This window comes from Bos javanicus, chromosome 28, assembly GCF_032452875.1.
Source record: "Bos javanicus breed banteng chromosome 28, ARS-OSU_banteng_1.0, whole genome shotgun sequence".
Lineage (NCBI taxonomy): Eukaryota > Metazoa > Chordata > Mammalia > Artiodactyla > Bovidae > Bos > Bos javanicus.
In genome coordinates, this window is record NC_083895.1 from 45,127,943 (window position 1) to 45,147,158 (window position 19,216).

The 19,216-nt window shown below is 43.6% G+C and overlaps 1 protein-coding gene across 3 annotated transcripts in view; it reads right to left on the reverse strand.

Moving 5' to 3' along the window:
* Positions 1 to 351: 351 nt before the first annotated feature.
* Positions 352 to 19,216, reverse strand: part of ERCC6 (ERCC excision repair 6, chromatin remodeling factor) — a 72,647-nt gene continuing 53,782 nt past the window's right edge. For all 3 annotated transcript variants that reach the window (XM_061405679.1, XM_061405678.1, XM_061405680.1), the window contains 11 exons: positions 15,998 to 16,114; positions 14,700 to 14,795; positions 10,402 to 10,617; positions 9,849 to 9,959; positions 9,241 to 9,360; positions 8,596 to 8,690; positions 8,101 to 8,246; positions 7,318 to 8,016; positions 5,235 to 5,439; positions 4,545 to 4,623; positions 352 to 3,451 (listed from right to left, as the gene is read on the reverse strand). In XM_061405679.1, coding sequence (XP_061261663.1) covers positions 3,029 to 3,451; positions 4,545 to 4,623; positions 5,235 to 5,439; positions 7,318 to 8,016; positions 8,101 to 8,246; positions 8,596 to 8,690; positions 9,241 to 9,360; positions 9,849 to 9,959; positions 10,402 to 10,617; positions 14,700 to 14,795; positions 15,998 to 16,114 — 2,307 coding nt within the window. In that variant the 3' untranslated portion in view covers positions 352 to 3,028. The remainder of the gene's footprint in view (positions 3,452 to 4,544; positions 4,624 to 5,234; positions 5,440 to 7,317; positions 8,017 to 8,100; positions 8,247 to 8,595; positions 8,691 to 9,240; positions 9,361 to 9,848; positions 9,960 to 10,401; positions 10,618 to 14,699; positions 14,796 to 15,997; positions 16,115 to 19,216) is intronic.

The following is a 19,216-nucleotide window of genomic DNA, read 5'->3' on the forward strand; positions in this document are numbered from 1 at the left end:
AATCAGAAAAATTGAAGTTAAAACAAGGTATTTTCAACCAAAACACTGGCTAGGAAAACAAACTCCCGAGACTGACGTGGGCTACTGTTGGCAGAGTGTGGAGGAACAGTCCTTTGATGGGGTGTGAACTGAAGGAGGTAGTTCCACAACATCCATTACATTTAAAAATCCACCTAATTTGAAGTCCAGCGATTCCATGAAGGTAGAATTACACTTAGAGAAATGAAAAGGTGTCTAGCATGTGTTAAATGAGAAGTTAGTTCTTAAATAATGAGGCTGATAATAATTGCATTTTTATAAATCACATGTAAAACAAAACAAGCTGCTGTAACAAAGAGACTCCAAAAGACAGTGGTTTAAACAAGTCAGGAGTTTATTTTGCTCTTAAGTAACAGGTGAAAAGGAAGCAGTTTGAGACTGGCAGGCCAGACTCTCCATCCTCAGCACACAACGCTGACCCTCTTGTGTCACTGCTTAGGCTCCCACAGGCATGTTGGCCAGCACGAGAGGGGAATGTTGAGTGAAGTGGATACACAATTCCTTATTTCAGGGCATAGTCTGGACATTCTCTTCACATCCCACTGCCTGTCACATGGCCACATTTAACCATTCAGCAGAGTGTTAAGTGAGCAGCCTTGGTGTCCAGGTAAAAAGCAGGAGTCTTAGTAGGAAAGGAGAAGGGAAAAACGGATATTATAGCAGCAGCTGCTGCCACATGTATCTGCAAAGGCATGGAAAACAGCTTGCAAGAATACACACCAAATATAGTACTTATCTCCGGAGCAGGAGCAAGAGGAGTGGGAGGCAGAGTATTGCCTGAAATGTTTTAAACAGTGCTCGTGTTTTAACTAAGGAATTTTCCACATTTCACAAAGATTTTACAATCCTTTATTGTAGCTTAATACCAATACAACCATAGTTGTTAAAATTATGATACTTGGAGCATTTTCACCTACGTTATCTCCACCCAGAGGCATGATGACAAAGCTTACCAACGTCCACACTGAGACACAGGCAAGGCAGTGACCAGCCAGGGTCTCCGCTGCTGGTAGGGCTGAGACAGGCTGGGAGTGAAGACCATCGCCCTGTGACTGCATCATAACTTTTGCCAGCATTTTCTACTTGAAGAGAAGGCTACAAGTTCCCTTGCTCAGTAGGCTTTAGATTTCAGACAACAGAAGTATGATGCCCAAGCACTTCATACTAGTGAACAGCATCAGGACTTTAATCTGAGAACAAGAGGGATGCAATTTTCTCATAGGTTAAAGATAACAACAACAAAAAAGAACTTCCCAGAAACAAAATTCATGAGTTTTGACTCCCTTCTGAGCCAAGTAGTCAAGTCTAGGATGTACCGACCCGTTTAAAAGTCTATTATTTCCAATGACGGCAGAATGAAGACGATAGGATCCTCTTCCTCTAATAATAAACCACTCTAAAAATTGAATGAAATGAACAAGCCAGAATCCAGAAAAAGAAGCAGAAAATCCTGCCGGGAATTATGACTCTGACTATGACATTTCCTGTCTAAAGGGAGGGAGTCCATGGAGCAAAGTTAACAAAATCTCAGAAAACAACTAAAACCCAAGTCTTCAGTCAAAGGCTTCACGTTGCCCAGTAGAGCCTCTCCTTGACTCTGAAACCCACAGCCCTCCTCCCTGAGTGGCGGAGAAGAGCACAAAAGAGAGCTGGGCCCCGCTGCTCACCTTCAGTATGAGCTAGACGGGAGGAAGGCAGACGCAATGCAGAGAAATCAGAAAGCGTACAAACAGCAAGCCAGAGAAAACAGCTCTAAGGAAGAAACAAACTGGACCAGGACAGATCTAGAGGACACAGGAAATCTGGTCAGTTTAGAAAACAAGACTTCAGAGCTGAGATGATAAAAGGAACAGTGAGAAGGAAAGAAAAACAAGGGTAAGAAAACACCAAGGATCGAAACGACAGCGTAAAAGAACTCCAAACACACAGGCAACAGCCAGAAACAGCTGCAGATGAAAAGCAGACCTCTACAACAGTAGAGTCATGGTGAACGCAAAGGGGAAAGAGAGACGAAAAGGCCTAGACAGAAGGAGAGCAGCAAAGCCTGACAGAACGCTACCAGCGTCCTCGGAAAGGAAGACCACGAGTCACAGAAACAATGTTCGAGGTTCGCTCCCAGCACGCCAGCGGTCTGGGAGGAGACGGCGGTCACCATGTGGTGACGGCGGTCTCTCTGCGTGTGTCCAGAGTCACATTCCTGTGCACGGGCACGTGTTGGTGGTTTTATCTGTACTAACTTTTGGTTAACCTTGGGCTTTCTGTTTGTTTTTTTTTAAAGATAACACATTTCATTTTCCTAAAACCAAGAGTCAATGTAGGAGGAAAAAGGTGTCCTTTGCTTAAAATAAAGCAACTTTAAACTGAGAAAACTATAACCTTCTGCAAATACACACCTCATCATTTATTACCAAACTATTCCATGTTTTACAAATAAAAAACTTGCCAATTTAACAGTACCTTAATGGAAGATTGTTTAAAGGCAATCGATAGGATTCAAAAGGTAACAAATTTCATCTCTTTTTTGAGTGGCCAATGATCGGTTTAAGCATCGGTATCGAGGTACCCAAACGATACTGTTAATAGCTACTGATGAACTGATTATCTGAACAGGTCTAACTGAATATAAGACATGTTTTTAGCACCAATAACAAGAATTCTTGCAGTTCTGGTCTATAAACTTCCAAGGAGTAGTAAGTAATGTGTTCCCTGATAGCATCTTCTGGGTAAAGGAACAAATGTGTTCCAAGGATTAATGGTTAGGTCCCTGATTTTGTAACATAATTTATTTGGGGGAAAAAAAAAGTCAACCCAGGTATTTTTAAAACAAGTTTTGGAGAAGAATTTCTTCTTCTCTAAAGTTTTGTTTATGAGGTAGCTATCATTCAAAGTAAACGTCAAATACAGCCAGCTTCCACTGACAAACATGATGATTAAATAATTAACGTTTTCACTGGAGAAAGTCAATTAGAAGTCCAGAAAGTAATGCTGCTCAGCAGTATTCTGGCTTGAGTTTCCAAATGCCTTCGCCAGCAGAAGTTCTATGAAAAGTGCACAGACTTCTCAAGAGTTCTCTAAAGACACAAGACTGTGATGCTGATAACTTGGACTCGAACTCCTGCAGAATCTCCCGGGTGCTGGCCTGGCCATCGGCTTGGGCCTGAAAGGCAATGAAGTTTCTCATTTCCACCAGCAGGTCATCGTGTTCTGTGCTGCAGGGCAGCGGAGCAGCGGCTTCTGGGAGGCGCCCACTTTCACTTTCTAATCGCTCTGGCAAAATCAGGTGGTTTCTAGCTCTCATTTTCGCCAACAGTGAGGACGAAGTGAGAGCCCCGGATGAAGACTCTGCATCTTCAGCTTTTCCACTAAAATGCTCCGAAACATGATCTTTTCCCTCCTTCTTCACAGTGCTGTCCTGGAGAAAGAAGACCAGTGCATGGATATATTTAGTCTCCTGTTCATGCTCCCACTTATTTCTCCAAAGGCTCTGAGGGGCCATAAGATAACACACGTGCCCAGGGTGCTGCGGCTGATGGGGGAAGAACGAGACTCCGTCTGACGTAAAGGGAAAGGAGGAGAATTAAGTGTCTAAATTCACCTGCTCTTAGAGAACACTTCCTAAAAAAACCCCAAACTACACTATTTATTTCATCACTATCTTGAGTGATGAGCACAGAGGGAGGGCCAGGATTCCAGAAAACCGTCTCCAGGAGGTACGGGCTCTGCGGGCTTTTCCTGTTCTTCCTCCTAAAGTTTCCCTGATCTGGGCACCATGGGATAAGAAACAGTATCAGAGCTGTACTTCTTTTCCTTCACTTTTAGATCTTTTACTCCTGTATACCTCATGTGAGTTTCCTCAGAACAGCAGCAGAAATCTAGCTTTTCTTCGTATTCCTACTGCTAAAAGAACGTAACGTGGGAAGTCAAAAAAAGCTTCTCTACTTCTAGATGTGTTCAAGTTAATCTAAAAGTAGGAATCTCAACCTTGGAGTTTTCAAATTTCATAAATAACACAACCCTTAAACAGAAAAAAAAAAGAATTAAACAATACGAACATGGCCTATTATTTACTCTGAGAGAAGCACCCCAGGCCTTTAGGGGTTGCAGGGCAGGGAGAGATGGATGTGATGCTCAGCTTATAAATTACAAGCAACACTCAGGTGATTTTCTAGATCTTTATTCTAGACAGCAGTGGTCCCTCGAGCTTGCACGTCACCTCCGAGTGGGGCAGGCAGTATGGGCAGCAACACCTGTCACCTACCCTGTGTGAACTTCTGGAGGACAAAACAGAGATTCTGCTACGGATCTTGGGTCAAAGGCTTTGTCTTTTCTAGGAAGTTAGCTGGCCCTTTTAAATTCACACAAAAGTGCTTCATAAATGCATGAAAGTGCATGAAATACAAATAGTAGATGTCATTATGCACCTTACATGTGGAATTGAGTGAGATTTCCATGGCCGTTCAATCAAGTAAATCTTGTGAGTGAAAGCAGAAAGGCTATCAGATTACCTGGCATTTCTCCTTTGGAGATGTTGAAGAGGGACGCTGCACGGAGAAACTGGAGTTCCTCTTCTGACCGAACCTGCTCCTAAGGAAACAGAGAGTCATAGTTGATAAAATGTTACTTTGTGAGTTAGAGATGAGAATGCCCTTCCACACCTGAACTCTTCTTGGAGGAATTTTCTTCTGTGTGGTTATTCTCTCATAGCTGTGATGTGTCTGCTCTACCCACCTAGATTCCTATACTTTACTTTTCCGGGAAATTACTACTGCATCCCCAGGTAAGAACCACTCAATACCCTTGCTCAAGTCACAGTGGAAACCACCGTCGAATTCCAGGTAGGAAAACTCCTAGAAGAGCAGAGTAATTACTGATTGCTGAAACACAGCTAATCACCTTACTAAAGTTTAATTGCTATTCTACAACTCTATTTTATAACATCACCTCTTAAATCACCTCAAAAGAGGTTTCTCCTTTCCCCAGAAAATTAGCTCTGGAAAGGAAGGAATGAACGCAAAGAAGGTAAGACGGCAGGTGTATTTCTCTTAAGTTATGCACATCTGGCTGGGCCGATCCCTCCCTGAGGGACTTTCTCCTCCTTCAGGTAAACGGCAGGAGTGTCTCCACCTGTCCCAATTTTATTCCCAGCCCAACCAGTCTGGTCTCCTCACAAGCATGTCAGGGCGGCGACCTCTTACTTTTTTCCTGCTGGTGCACCGGCAAGCGCTCTGTGGCCAGTCCACGTGGGGACACCAGACGCTGCTCCCAGACACTGCTGCCGAGACAGCCTCAGAGCTCTGAGGGCATCCTGAGCCACGCGGTTGGCCTCCGCCTCCACCAGGACATGGTCTGGACTGGCTCCGTCCATGATGGCGTCGTGCTTCATGACGCTGTGCACGCCCGCTGGCAAGAGCAAAGCGCGCCGTGAGCGTGCATTCTCAGCTCACACACGGCCACGCGCGCTCCTCCGTCCAGGCTAGTGTGTTGTGTGTGGAGAAAAAGCCAGGAACATTTTTGGCTGCTACTCACCCACGACCACCAGGACCCACAAACTGTGACAAACGTTGCGGATCTTCACCTGCATCTCTACCCAATGAGGGATGGACTGTCAACTATCACTGCGTTGTATCATCAAAGCATAATGCTTTAATCACCACACTTCCACAAGCTCTTCCCTGCTATCTGGAAAATTTTTAAACCTTCTACTAATCTATCCTTTATTGAAGGGGGAAAATATAAAAGTATAAACAAAAATTACACAATTTCTAAACAGTAATGATCACAGAAACACTACACACCAGAAGAATTCAATAGTCATAACACCAGAAGAATTCAAAAGTCATAGGTGGAAAATTCATAGACCTAAATATTTACATTAATAAAAACGAAAGAACAAAAATAAGTGAACTGAATGCCAAGCCAGTTTTATAAAAATTAGGACCAAAAACATTAAAACAACAACAAAAACAAAAAGGAAGAAAGTACTGAAGATAAAACCAAAAATTACGGAGGCAGAGAACCACCATGGATCTAATTAATTAATCAAACTGGTTTATTGAAAAAAAATCAAGAAACAATCTACTGGTTTAACCTGATCAAGGAACAAGGAGAGAAACAGATAAAAATTGGAAATGACAAGAGGGAAATTATCTTGAAATAGTCAATTTAAAAAAATTATTACAAGAGTATTTTCTACGCCTCCATGCAAATAAACTTGAAAATTAAATGACACATAATTTCTTAAGCAAGCAGATCAGGAACTGTAGGAAAAAACAGAGAAAGTTACCAGTGAACTACCTTACAAGAAAGCACCAAGCCCAGAGGCTTTCCTTCTGAGACATTGTACGTAAGCCTGCTTTCCTGAACAGAGACCCATTCGGAGACCTTTGGTAACTCAAGACCACCACCCTGGGAACACAATGACCTGTGAGATCTGAGCAAGGCAGTCCCAGGGATGATTCAGCTGTGCAGGCTGGCCTGTCCTACAGGGTCCTGAGCAATTGTTAAATCTGCTTTCCTAATTTTTCTCCCTTGATATTAGGTATCAGCTTTCCTCCTTCCAGAATGCCTGCCTCTGGCCACGCCCCTTCCTCTCCCCATGACCTGTCACTTGACCCTCCTGTGGCTGGAAAATCAGACATATAGAGATATATCAGATATAATCAGATACATGCAGAGAAATGTTCTATGAATATTCAGGTGGTGCAAAGCTGTCTCAAGCACTGCAGCCCTCCTGCGTGTGGTCAGAAGTCAGGTCCCACTACTCACCCAAGATTCAAATTCTCCTAGGAAAGAGAGGTGAAAATGATTTTTTTAAATGTCAGCACAGGGCTCCCCTGGTGGCTCAGTGGTAGAGAGTCTGCCTGCTAACCAAGAGACACAGATTCGATCCCTGATCCGGGAATATCCCACATGCCTTGGAGCAACAAAGCCGGTACGCCGTAACTACTGAACCTGTGCTCCGCAGCCCTCGAGCAGCAGCTACAGAAGCCCGTGCGCCTAGAGCCGGTGCTCCTCAACAAGAGAGGCCGCTGCAGTGAGCAGCCTGCACGCCACAACCAGAGAGAAGCCCGCACAGCAAGGAAGGCCCAGCACAGCCAAACATGGATGAGCATGCACAATTATTTCTGAAGTGTCGGAACACTTCAAATCTGACTTCTGGAAGGAAAAACCCTTCCAGTTGAGTGCGCATTCCGCTCTGGCAGGGATGCCTGCCCCACAGAAGCAGCGCCTCGGCTCTCTTCCTAGCACACCCGTGGCAAGTTCGGCAAGAGGAAGTACCTGACTTTCTGAAAAGCTTCTCCAGGACGTAGTCGTCGTGGCTGCGCTCCTTGGCCTCGCTCTCAGCCGCAGGGTCTCGCCTCCGGTACTGCCTCTTCTTCACCAGGTGTGGAATTCGAGTTCCCTCAAACTTGGCGTCTCTGCAGTGCTTAGAGCTCTTCGGCTTCTGATTCGGCCTCAGCTGTTTCTCCATGGGCTCTTCTGCCACGTGATGTTTCATTTTCGACTTGTGCTTATAAAAATTATTTTCCGTTTGCTCATTCTCCCAAAGAGCTTCTCTCTGAACCTGGCAGCTTTCTCTTTTATCAGAAAGACTCTCCTTTTCACTGACGCTTTCCTCACCAGACACCCCGCACGTTCTGCTGACTCTTGGGGAATCTGAACTGTCCCCATTTCCATGGATCACTGAGGACTCCCGTGGTCTGGAGACTGCGTCTGCCTCTTCTCCAAGCCTCTCACTGCTGGTTAGACTATGAGGTGTCTGAACGGCATCATTCAGAGGAATGCCTTGGTCAGAAGTTACTGCATTCACTTCACTGACCGATGCTGCACATACCTCTTCAGATGACATGGCAGCACTTGCAGACGTCTTACAATCAGGGAACTGTTTGTCCACTGGGACACTCTGGTCTGTTCCACAGGCCTGTTGAAGTCTTCTTTTTAAATGGCGTTTGGGTGTCTGAACATCTGAACCAGTTCCTATGAAAGAGAAAAACAAGCTAATGTCATACTGCATAATCCTGACTATTTCATTACTTTAAGTTAAATTATTTCATGGAATACCTGCAAAAATAGCACTTGTTTCAGTGCTCTGGGATGTATCAGGACTGCTCAGAGTGAACAGCTCATAAAGATCATTGGACTTGAAAAATCGTCTTTGCTTTGGATCTTTCAGCACTCTATTTGTCAAAAACTGCTTGAAGATTTGTCTAAAAAGATAAAAATTAAGCTGGTATGAAACAATGTTCGGCTGCACCTCAGGATTCTAAACTTACAGCAACTGTTTATTAATAAGGTTAAAAACAGACTCAGAGACATTAAAAAAAAAAAGCATACACAATAAGCCATCTAAGCTTATTTTAATGAGAAAGAAAAAAAACAAGAAATTATTAAAAAAAAAACATACATCTCTCAGGTTACAGCAACTACTTCAAGATTTCTTGAAGTAATACTTCTTAAAAATCCCCTGCTCCAAACCCTGGCAGCATGTCTCTCCCGCTCACACAACCACAGCCTGGAAAGCAGCTGTGGTCAAGGGGTGCAGCTGTGTGCACTGACCGGTGGTAGATCTTTTCTTCAATGGTGCCTGCGGTTAGAAGCCTGTACACCGTCACTTGCTTCTTCTGGCCAATCCTCCACGCTCGCTCCCGGGCCTACAGCAGAGAAAACCACCAAACAAAGAAAGGGAAGTCGCTCAGTCGTGTCCGACTCTTCGCGACCCCATGGACTGTAGCTTAACAGGCTCCTCTGCCCATGGGATTTTTCAGGCAAGAATACTGGAGTGGGCTGCCATTCCCTTCTCCAGGACACAGCAGAGAAATGTAACTCAACAAGGGCCCTTCTCAGCAACAAGCGCTGACTCAGAGCCCATCACTTCCTTCCACTCCCCAAATTAGAACTTTGGCTAATGAGGCTAAATACACCCAAGGGCTGCTAAGGAACACAAACAGGCAAGCGACAAAACAGACCGAGCCAGCTCTGCCTGAGAAACAGTGGTGTCAGTTCCCTCCCACGTCCTTTCTTCACACAGGTCTCGTGCGGATGCTGCGGACACACTGAGAAGACCCTCCCTCCAAGCGGAAGACAAGACATAGCCAGGACGTGAGCTCTAAGCTGAGGCTAACGTGGCGTGGAGGGCTGCTCCTGAGGGTAAGCCATCAGACAGCATGTCACCAACACACTCCTTTCAGAAAATAAACAGACCTGCGTGTCTGTGCTTGGGTTCCAGTCGGGGTCATAGATGATGACGCGGTTTGCCCCCGTCAGGTTGACTCCTAGGCCACCCACCCGAGTGGTCAGAAGAAACACAAATATGGATGTGTCCTGGAGGTGAGACATATGACACTCAGTACACACACAGTCAGCCACAGCTGTTCACCTCGGCCCCACACGCTCTACACACGGAAGCCTGGCTGCAGGGCAAGCGAGGGGCCGTGCCGTAGAGACCTTTGGGAGGGGGCTGAACACCCTGGAGAAGCAGGAAGGGATGAACAATGTGCACCCCTCCCCAGGCCTGAGAGCCTGGCTGCAGGGCAAGCGAGGGGCCATGCCGTAGAGACCTGTGGTCAGTCAAGATGGCAACTCACAGCCTCTGCTTTTCACAGCAATTACATTATCAATGTCTGAAAACTGGATTTTTAAAAAGGAATACACATTCTTTGTTTAAACACATACACACATCCCAGTAACCCAGAAACGCATCTAGTCAACAGCTGCCCAATCCCAGACGTAGGCACCGCGGGCGCAGACCCCTGCTTCCGTCCCCTCCGCACAGCGCCACCGCGGACTTCACGGCTCTGCTCACGTGTTACCTCATTGTATCTTGTAATCAGTGGCTGTCTGGAAGCTATCGCCGTGGTGCCATCCATCTTGAGATAAGAATACTTTTGGGCTCTGAGGAATACTTCAAGGATGTCCAGCATCTGTGTGGGAAAAGTGGTGGAGGATGTAAGAGTTTAAAAATCAAAGGTACGCCTCCGTGAGTATGCGACACTCATGCAAACAGCACCACGCCTTCCCCAAGAGGCTTAAATTAAGAGGGTGGATAAAGAAAATACTACAACGGCATTTTTGGTATTTCCATACTTTTCTTACAAATTTTGTAAAAAGCAGGACATCGGAGTTCAGACAAAACTCAACCACACCCCAAAATCACATGGTATTAAGTCTCTTTAAAAAAGCCAACGTCTGGGCACCAACTCTAGAGAAAGACCCATCTCCTGAAGAGCTTTGCAGCTTCCACTTCAGTATCAGTGGGTGGACGTGCCTTTGGAACCATTTTAAACCATATCCTTTTTTTTTTTTATTATTGATCATAAGTCATAAAGAACCAACTCGCTTCTTGTACGAGGCTTGTACACGCACCTGTCTGGACTGAGAAAACAGCAACACTCGTTGGCCCTGCTTGTGCCATATTTTTAGCAAGGACTCAACAACTATCATTTTCCCAGAACGTTTCCAGTATCCAAACTGATCTTCTCCTAGTTCCTCGTCTGGAATGCCTTTAAGATTCTTGGGGCCTCCGGAAAAGAGATCAGGGTGGTTGCAGATTTTTCTTAGGGCTACGAGTCCAGAGAAAATCTATGGTACAAAAGAATTATGTCCACTCAGATCACCCCATGGAAAATAATATTCACTTGAGAAGGAAAGGAAGGAGGCTGTTCAATACATAACACAGATTAAGAAGTAATCTTTCATCAGCTTTTTAGTTTTCTCCCCAATCACAGCATATTAGGAATGGGAAGAACCTTTACACATCTTTTCCTGACAAAGTTCTCTAAAAACAAAAAGTCCTGTTGGACCAAACATATCTACTGGGGTCATATTCAATTGCTGATGATTCTCCCTCTAAAAAAAAAAAGGTATGCGTATATATTCACAGTATATCAAAAATTGGTTCATATTTTAAACATAAATAAGAAATATCATACCCATTCTCAACAGAAATCTGGGCTTCCCTGGTGGCTCAGATAGTAACGAATCTGCCTGCAATGCAGGAGACCTGGGTTCAATCCCTGGGCTATAGCAAGATTTCCTGGAGAAGGGAACAGTAACTCACTCCAGTATTCTTGCCTGGAGAATTTCATGGACAGAGGAACCTGGCAGATTCCAGTCCATGGTGTCTCAAGGAGCTGGATATGACTGAGAGGTTCCAAACAGGAAAAGGAGTACATCAAGGCTGTATATTGTCACCTTGTTTATTTAACTTATATGCAGAGTACATCATGAGAAACACTGGGCTGGTTGAAGCACAAGCTGGAATCAAGACTGCTGGGAGAAATATCAATAACCTCAGATATGCAGATGACACCACCCTTATGGCAGAAAGTGAAAGAGGAGAGTGAAAAAGTTGGCTTAAAGCTCAACATTCAGAAAACTAAGACCATGGCATCTGGTCCCATCACTTCATGGGAAATAGATGAGGAAACAGTGGACAAAGTGTCAGACTCTTATTTTTGGGGGCTCCAAAATCACTGCAGATGGTGACTGTAGCCATGAAGTTAAAAGACGCTTACTTCTTGGAAGGAAAGGTATGACCAACCTAGACAGCATATTCAAAAGCAGAGACATTACTTTGCCAACAAAGGTCCGTCTAGTCAAGGCTATGGTTTTTCTAATGGTCATGTATGGATGTGAAAGTTGGACTATAAAGAAAGCTCAGCACTGAAGAATTGACACTTTTGAACTGTGGTGTTGGAGAAGACTCTTGAGAGTCCTTGGACTGCAAGGAGATCCAACCAGTCCATCCTAAAGGAGATCAGTCCTGGGTGTTCATTGGAAGGACTGATGTTGAAGCTGAAACTCCAATACTTTGGCCATCTGATGCAAAGAGCTGACTCATGTGAAAAGTCCCTGATGCTGGGAAAGATTGAAGGCAGGAGGAGAAGGGGACGACAGAGGATGAGGTGGTTGGATGGCATCACCTACTTGATGGATGTGAGTTTGGGTAGATTCCAGAAGTTGGTGATGGACAGGGAGGCCTGGTGTGCTGCGGTCCACGGGGTCACAGAGAGTCGGACATGACTACGCGACTGAACTGAACTGAGTGACTAAAATTTAGGGAAATCTGCCATGTAATTTAGCAAATGCATTTAAGTATTACACTCCTAAGAACCTCACTATAAGTTCTATAGTTTACTACGTGAGTCAGAGGTTGAAGTCTATCAGAAAACATGCCACAGAAAATACACAGATGGAAACAATGTGTGGGATGGCTCACAAGAGGGCTTCAGAGCCCCAGAGTGAGAGCGCCCACCTGGCCACCCGCAAGCAAGCAGGCACCTTCTACAGCTTTCAGCCCGTGACTCAGGTCACACTCATAGTATAAAAGTTCAAATGAAAATGATAAACCACAAATTGAGCAATAATCAAAGAGTACGGTTATTCTAACTAGTAAACAGTTCAATAAATAACACATGATGTGAACAAAGCAGAAACACCGTCAGCACTGATCTTTCTTCCTTGAGATCTCTGCTGTCCAACACAGCAGGCACGAGCCACATGTGGCCACTGAGCACATGAAGTGTGGCAAGTTCAAACTAAGATATGCTAGCAATGTAAAATACCCGATTCTGAAGACTCAGTACAAAAAAAGAAGAGTAAAGTATCTCAGGAATTTAAACTTTGATCACGTACTAAAATGAGATTTTAGATTTGTCAGGTTAAATAAAACACATTATTAAAGCCGACTGCACCTGTTTGCTTCTCACCGTTTTTAATGTGACCATTAGAAAATTTAAAATCACACACATGGCTTGCATTCTCTCTCCACTGGACAGTGCTGATTCTACCCACCTAAGGCTTCACAACTCGGAGGCACGTGAAGGTAAGTCAGGGGAGATACAGGAGAGAGGAATAATGTGAATGGCTTAACACCCCCTACAGATGCCAATGATAGATGAAATAAACTGTTAAGAGATGGTTAAAGAAAAAAATGACTTGATCTGGAAAAAAAAACCATGTAGATGTTATGGGATAAAGAAAAAAATAACTTGATCTGGGAAAAAAAACATGTAGATATTATGGGATAAAGAAAAAAATGACAAAAAAAAAAAAAAAGAAAAAAATGACTTGATCTGGGAAAAAAAAACATGTAGATGTTATGGGATAAAGAAGAAAATGACTTGATCTGGAAAAAAAAAACATGTAGATGTTATGGGATAAAGAAAAAAATGACTTGATCTGGAAAAAAAAACATGTAGATATTATGGGATAAAGAAAAAAATGACTTGATCTGGAAAAAAAACAACATGTAGATATTATGGGATAAAGAAAAAAATGACAAAAAAAAAAAAAGAAAAAAATGACTTGATCTGGGAAAAAAAACCATGCAGATGTTATGGGATAAAGAAGAAAATGACTTGATCTGGGAAAAAAAAACATGTAGATGTTATGGGATAAAGAAAAAAATGACTTGATCTGGAAAAAAAACCATGTAGATGTTATGGGATAAAGAAGAAAATGACTTGATCTGGGAAAAAAAACCATGCAGATGTTATGGGATAAAGAAGAAAATGACTTGATCTGGGAAAAAAAAACATGTAGATGTTATGGGATAAAGAAAAAAATGACTTGATCTGGAAAAAAAAACATGTAGATATTATGGGATAAAGAAAAAAATGACTTGATCTGGAAAAAAAAACCATGTAGATATTATGGGATAAAGAAAAAAATGACTTGATCTGGAAAAAAAAAAACATGTAGATATTATGGGATAAAGAAAAAAATGACAAAAAAAAAAAAAAAGAAAAAAATGACTTGATCTGGGAAAAAAAACCATGTAGATGTTATGGGATAAAGAAGAAAATGACTTGATCTGGGAAAAAAAAAACATGTAGATGTTATGGGATAAAGAAAAAAATGACTTGATCTGGAAAAAAAAAACATGTAGATATTATGGGATAAAGAAAAAAATGACAAAAAAAAAAAAAAAAATGACTTGATCTGGGAAAAAAAACCATGCAGATGTTATGGGACCCAAGCAGTCTTGCCACCCATATTCACGTCCATCGCCTCCATGTCGGGGCGGGACAGTGGATTTCAGAGCGTCCTCTGCTCCTCAGCTGTGCCTCCAACGAGGACGAACCAAAGACTAAGGAATTTTACATGTCAAATAAATAAATAAATAAAATACAGTTCACACTTTAAGATACTGAAGCACAAAGAAGCTGAAGAGTTTACATGGAGCTTCTGACTAAAGCTGATGGTAAAATTACTATGTAGGCTTAATAAAGAGACATTTACCCACATATATTGCTGAGTATGGCCAATAACTAAAACGCTATTACTTATACAAAAATGCATAATAATAATTCTTCCTCCGTGCACCCAGCAGCCCCGGGCTGCTCCCGACATTCTTCATAGGACCAGCAATCGCTGTAGGACCCCCCGTTACAGACCCCGTGGTCTAGTGCATTTTCCCACTAGACCACACAGTACTGGGTTCAAATGTAACAGTGCTGCAGTACAGATAAAAAGGCAGCTTCTCAAACTGTGTGTATCTGACTTCTGGAAGGGCTTCACAGAAGTAAAGGTTCACACGCGAATGCTTTCAAGACGGCAACAACAGTGAATCTCTGAGTAGTACTAGTCTCCTTTCCTCCCCCGTGTCCCTTGGTCCACAGTTCTTTCTCTCCAGCTTCTATTAATACTATTTGGCTGACCTGCATCTCTCCATTGAGAATCCTGTAAACTTCTTTGGAATCAATGAAATTTTGGTAGACTTTATGTTGTTCATCTGTAAGACGGCAAAATAAGACCTAGGGAGAGAATTTAAAAAAAGACTTAAAAAAATTTAACAGTACAAAATAACTAAAATAACAAAATAAACTAATCAAAACAAGCATGATGTATATAATTTTTACAATGTGCTCTTAATAAGAACAAAACAAAACAAAAATACATCTTAGAGCTGAACAACGAACAGGCCCCTCCTTCACAGCCCCTCCATTTCCGTCATCTTTCCACCTGTGATCCCCAGGCCCCATGGTCCCCACCCCACTGTCTCTGAGTCTCTGAAGCCTGGCTTCCTGCTCCCAAGGAAGCTTAGGACCAGGTCCACAGCCCTTCCCCCATGCCAGCCTCCAAGGGCTCAGACCCTCTCAGCTCACAAGCCGCTCACCCAGACTCCGCTTCAGCAAGCCCGACCAGGCTCCAAAACGTTGCTTGGCGCCCTTCTTCCTTCGTTCTAAGCCACACACAAGATTACCAGACTGGTCTCTTGACACCACCACCTACCCTTCCGGCCAACTGCCCCTACTACTCCACGCCACTGCCTGTCTCAACCTCTGATTCATGTTGATGTATGGCAAAAACCATCATAATATTGTAAAGTAATCATCCTCCAATTAAAATAAATAAAAGAATTTTTTTAATCCAACAAAAACAATAAAAATAGAAACTGAACTATCATGCCTGATTTCCTAATCATCAGTCTCAAAAATAATCTATCAATACCTCTTCATCTGCCACATGTGGTTATTTTCCTTTATTTTCAGACCAACAGGTCCCTACGTGAGGTCCAGGACAATCCTTCCATCTTTGCTGCTGCTGCTGCTGCTGAGTCGCTTCAGTCGTGTCCGACTCTGTGCGACCCCATAGACGGCAGCCCACCGGGCTCCCCCGTCCCTGGGATTCTCCAGGCAAGAACCCTTCTATCTTTGCACTAGATCCAAAAACCTACTCGTCCTCATCAGGTCAGTGCTCCATGCCTTAGACGCTCCAAAGTCCAAGGGGAAAAACTCCCTGAAAGAATGTGCACAGTGGCCACCTCTTCTTGCCTTCCAGTCCCTCCTGAGCCCAGAAGGTTCGCCCGTCACAGGCAGGGGCTACAGCAGGCCCACCTGCCCTGCAGCACCAGCAACCACACCCATTAGCCTCACCAATTCTACTGCGAAAAGCAGAAAGAATGACAGGCACATCGTGCTTTAGTAATGTTTTGATAATACCTGGTTTTACAGACCTGTTCGTTTTTATCTGGCAAAGAAAGGCTCATTTTGACATCCGACTTCATTCTCCGCAGTAGGTATGGATTTATGGTATCTCGTAAGACACACGCACACTTATAAGCAGTTTTAACCTTTAGTAAGAGAAAAGGGAAAACAATTACTCTGTCTAAGGAATGCATTTGCTCTTACCTCACAACTGATTCCAAAGTTTAAATTCTTTTTAAAAAAAGGATGATCAATGGTTGTACAAAACTATTGGAAAATGGTTTGGAAAAATTTAAGTTCCATACACTCCAGGATACAATAGCTTTCGTAAGATGATCAGTAAAAACAAATAAACAAAAAAAACTTCTCATTAACCAAAAATGTACAAAAGAGCAACCAGGTAATTTTGTGCCCTCTTCCACCTCTATTTAATTACTGTTATATACTTAAACCCTAAAGTAGAGATTTATTCAGTGCTTGACCCCACCCCCCCGCAGGGAAAAAACTGCTTTCAAACAAATCTCAGTTTATAATCTTATATTCTCCAATGGCCACAAAGGGGCTGCTACTTCACAAAACTGAAGATCAAACGCTAACTCTAGGGAAACGCCGCAGCAAGGGAAACAGCAGATAATAAGCAGAGATTACTGCCCACAGGAGATTCAGAGCGTAAATTCAAGGAAAGCCCTATGATCCCAGAAATGAAAGGTCACTCACTGCAGCCTAAAATGCAGCAGATGGCTCTGTAATGGATCTTGGCCACAGGAGATGGGCATTAACCGCCCAGAGAAAAACAAAGACCCACAGCACAGGAAACCACACCCCTGCCATTTACTTAAAGGCAAACAAAGACTTCAATAAATTATTGATACTTAAAAAAATCTACATAGGCTTAACAATCTACTATATACTAGTTAATGGAACAAGAAAATCTCCAACCAAAGCTTAAACAAGTTACCAGCAAAATGAATAATAAAAAGAGCTTGACCATAATACATTAATACAGAAAAATTCATGTTAAAAAATTAACATGGTAGAAAACACTTCAAAACATCCTAAGAACACCTCACTCAAGTGTGTATGTGTGCTAAATCGATTCAGTCATGTCCAACTCTTAGAACTGCTATGGATTGTAGCCCGCAGGCTCTTCTGTCCATGGGATTCTCCAGGCAAGAATACTGGAGTGGATTACCATACCCTCCTCCAGAAGATCTTCCCGACCCAGGGACCGAACCCGTTTCTCTTATGTCTCCTGCACTGGTAGGTGAGTTGCTTACCGTCTGAGCTACCCAAGAATGGCAACTATGGCATTACCGACTCGATGGACATGAGTTTGAGCAAGCTCCAGGAGTTGGTGATGGACAGGAAGCCTGGCGTGTTGCAGTCCATGGGGTCACAAAGAGTCGGACACGACTGAGTGACCGAACTGAACTGATGATCTTAAACAAAAAGGAGCAAATAATAGCAACACCCTTGCTCCCAAGGACTTTACAATCTAAAAAAGGAAAAAAGACAAGTGCACAGACTTCTGAAACAAAGACTTCAAGGAAGAAACGAGACTATTTACATCATCCCCAAGTGTCCCCCCATGACTTATCAACTATACAGAAGAAGAGGTAACTGCAAAGCGTTTAGAAACGTGGCACGCTCATCACCCTACCCAAGTAATCAGACCACCACCAACGAAGGGAGAAACCCACAGCACGTGCCTCCAGATAGGAATGGAACGCTAAGAAACGTCATTTCTGGGATATTCTTGCCAATAATGTGTAACCTGATTCCAATCATGAAGAACGGAAAGACAAACCCAAGGTAAGGGACATTCCACAAAATAACAAGCCTATAGTCTTCAAAAATGTCAAGTCAAGCAGGCAAAAGAAAGATTAGAGGAACTATGTCAGATGAAAGGAAAGGGAAGAGACACGGGACTTACTGGACAACCGACACAATGTGAATGGCACACAGGTCACATAACAGAACCACGCCCCTGCTGCAGACCGCCTCCTGACTCACACTCCTGCTTACAAGGTGGTGTGACATCTCTGTCCTTAGTGAATACAACTGAAGGACACAGAGGAAGGGGTACAGTGTCTGCAACTTACTCACATGATTCAGAATACAAAAGATAAACTCCGTGTGCGTGTGTGAGAGGTAGGGGAGAGGGTGGGAAGGAGAAATAAAGCAAATATGGCAAAATGTCAGCAAAATGCTAAAAACCAGGGAATCTGGGTGAAGAGTGTATAGGTGTTCTTTTTACAATTCTTGCAACTTTCCCTTAAGTTTGAAATTATCCCAAAATAAAAAGTTAGGAAAAAAAACAAAAATCAGGATACCTAAAGGATAATGGGGGCTCAATGGAGGAAGAGAACTCTTATAAAAGTTAACTGAAGATCAAAACTCATTTAATCTCAAAATTTTAAAGGTATTAAAATGGTTTTCGATAATCTTCCAATTTTAAAGATCTAATATTCTTTTTCTAGTTTTAATATTTCAAAATCTGTGACCACCTCTTTTGGTGGCAGGCTTTATTTCTGTCATAACCTGGCAGGTACAGGCCCCGCCTAAGGCTGTGCAGAGACTCTGCCCCCAAATGCTACAAACTGCCCTCCAGTTGGCCCCATGTTTCTGTGAGTGACAATTCCACTCTGTCAGTCAGCCAGGCCTGAAAGCTCAGGGGTCAGCTGCAGCAGAGCTCGTCGGGCCTCCCCCACCCAATCTCCTTTACCAGCTTCCTTATCCGCCTCCACGTCTTGTCTGTTCTGTCTAGAAAAGGCCACCTGGGACTCTTGCTGTCCACCTTCTCTTCTCAGGACCGCCACCCACAGCCAGGTCCAGGCTCTCTTCACCCTCACTCCCAGCAACTCCAGCAGGTCCCTCAAGGCCAGCCTCTCCCCCACCACTACGTGCAGCCTGAGCAGCCCTCCGAGCACAGCTGTTCCCGGCCCCCTGCTCAGACGCCTTCAGCGGCTCTTCCCTGCCTAAGCATTTCTGCCTCCCTTCACGACCCCACTGCCGGCGTCCACAGCCTTGCTGCAACTCCCCAAGCACCTCCAGTTGCGGCGAGCATGCCTCTCCACTGCCCGGGGCCATACAGAGTAGCTGCATGCAGACAGCTGCTCTAACCTAGAATGCTCCACTCTTTCCAGCCTGTTTTCCCAGCATCAGGTTAAAGGATATATGTCTTCTTAAATCTTTCCTGGTTTCCCCTTTTCTAAGCGTTTACACTACTTTATAAGATGCACTACCCC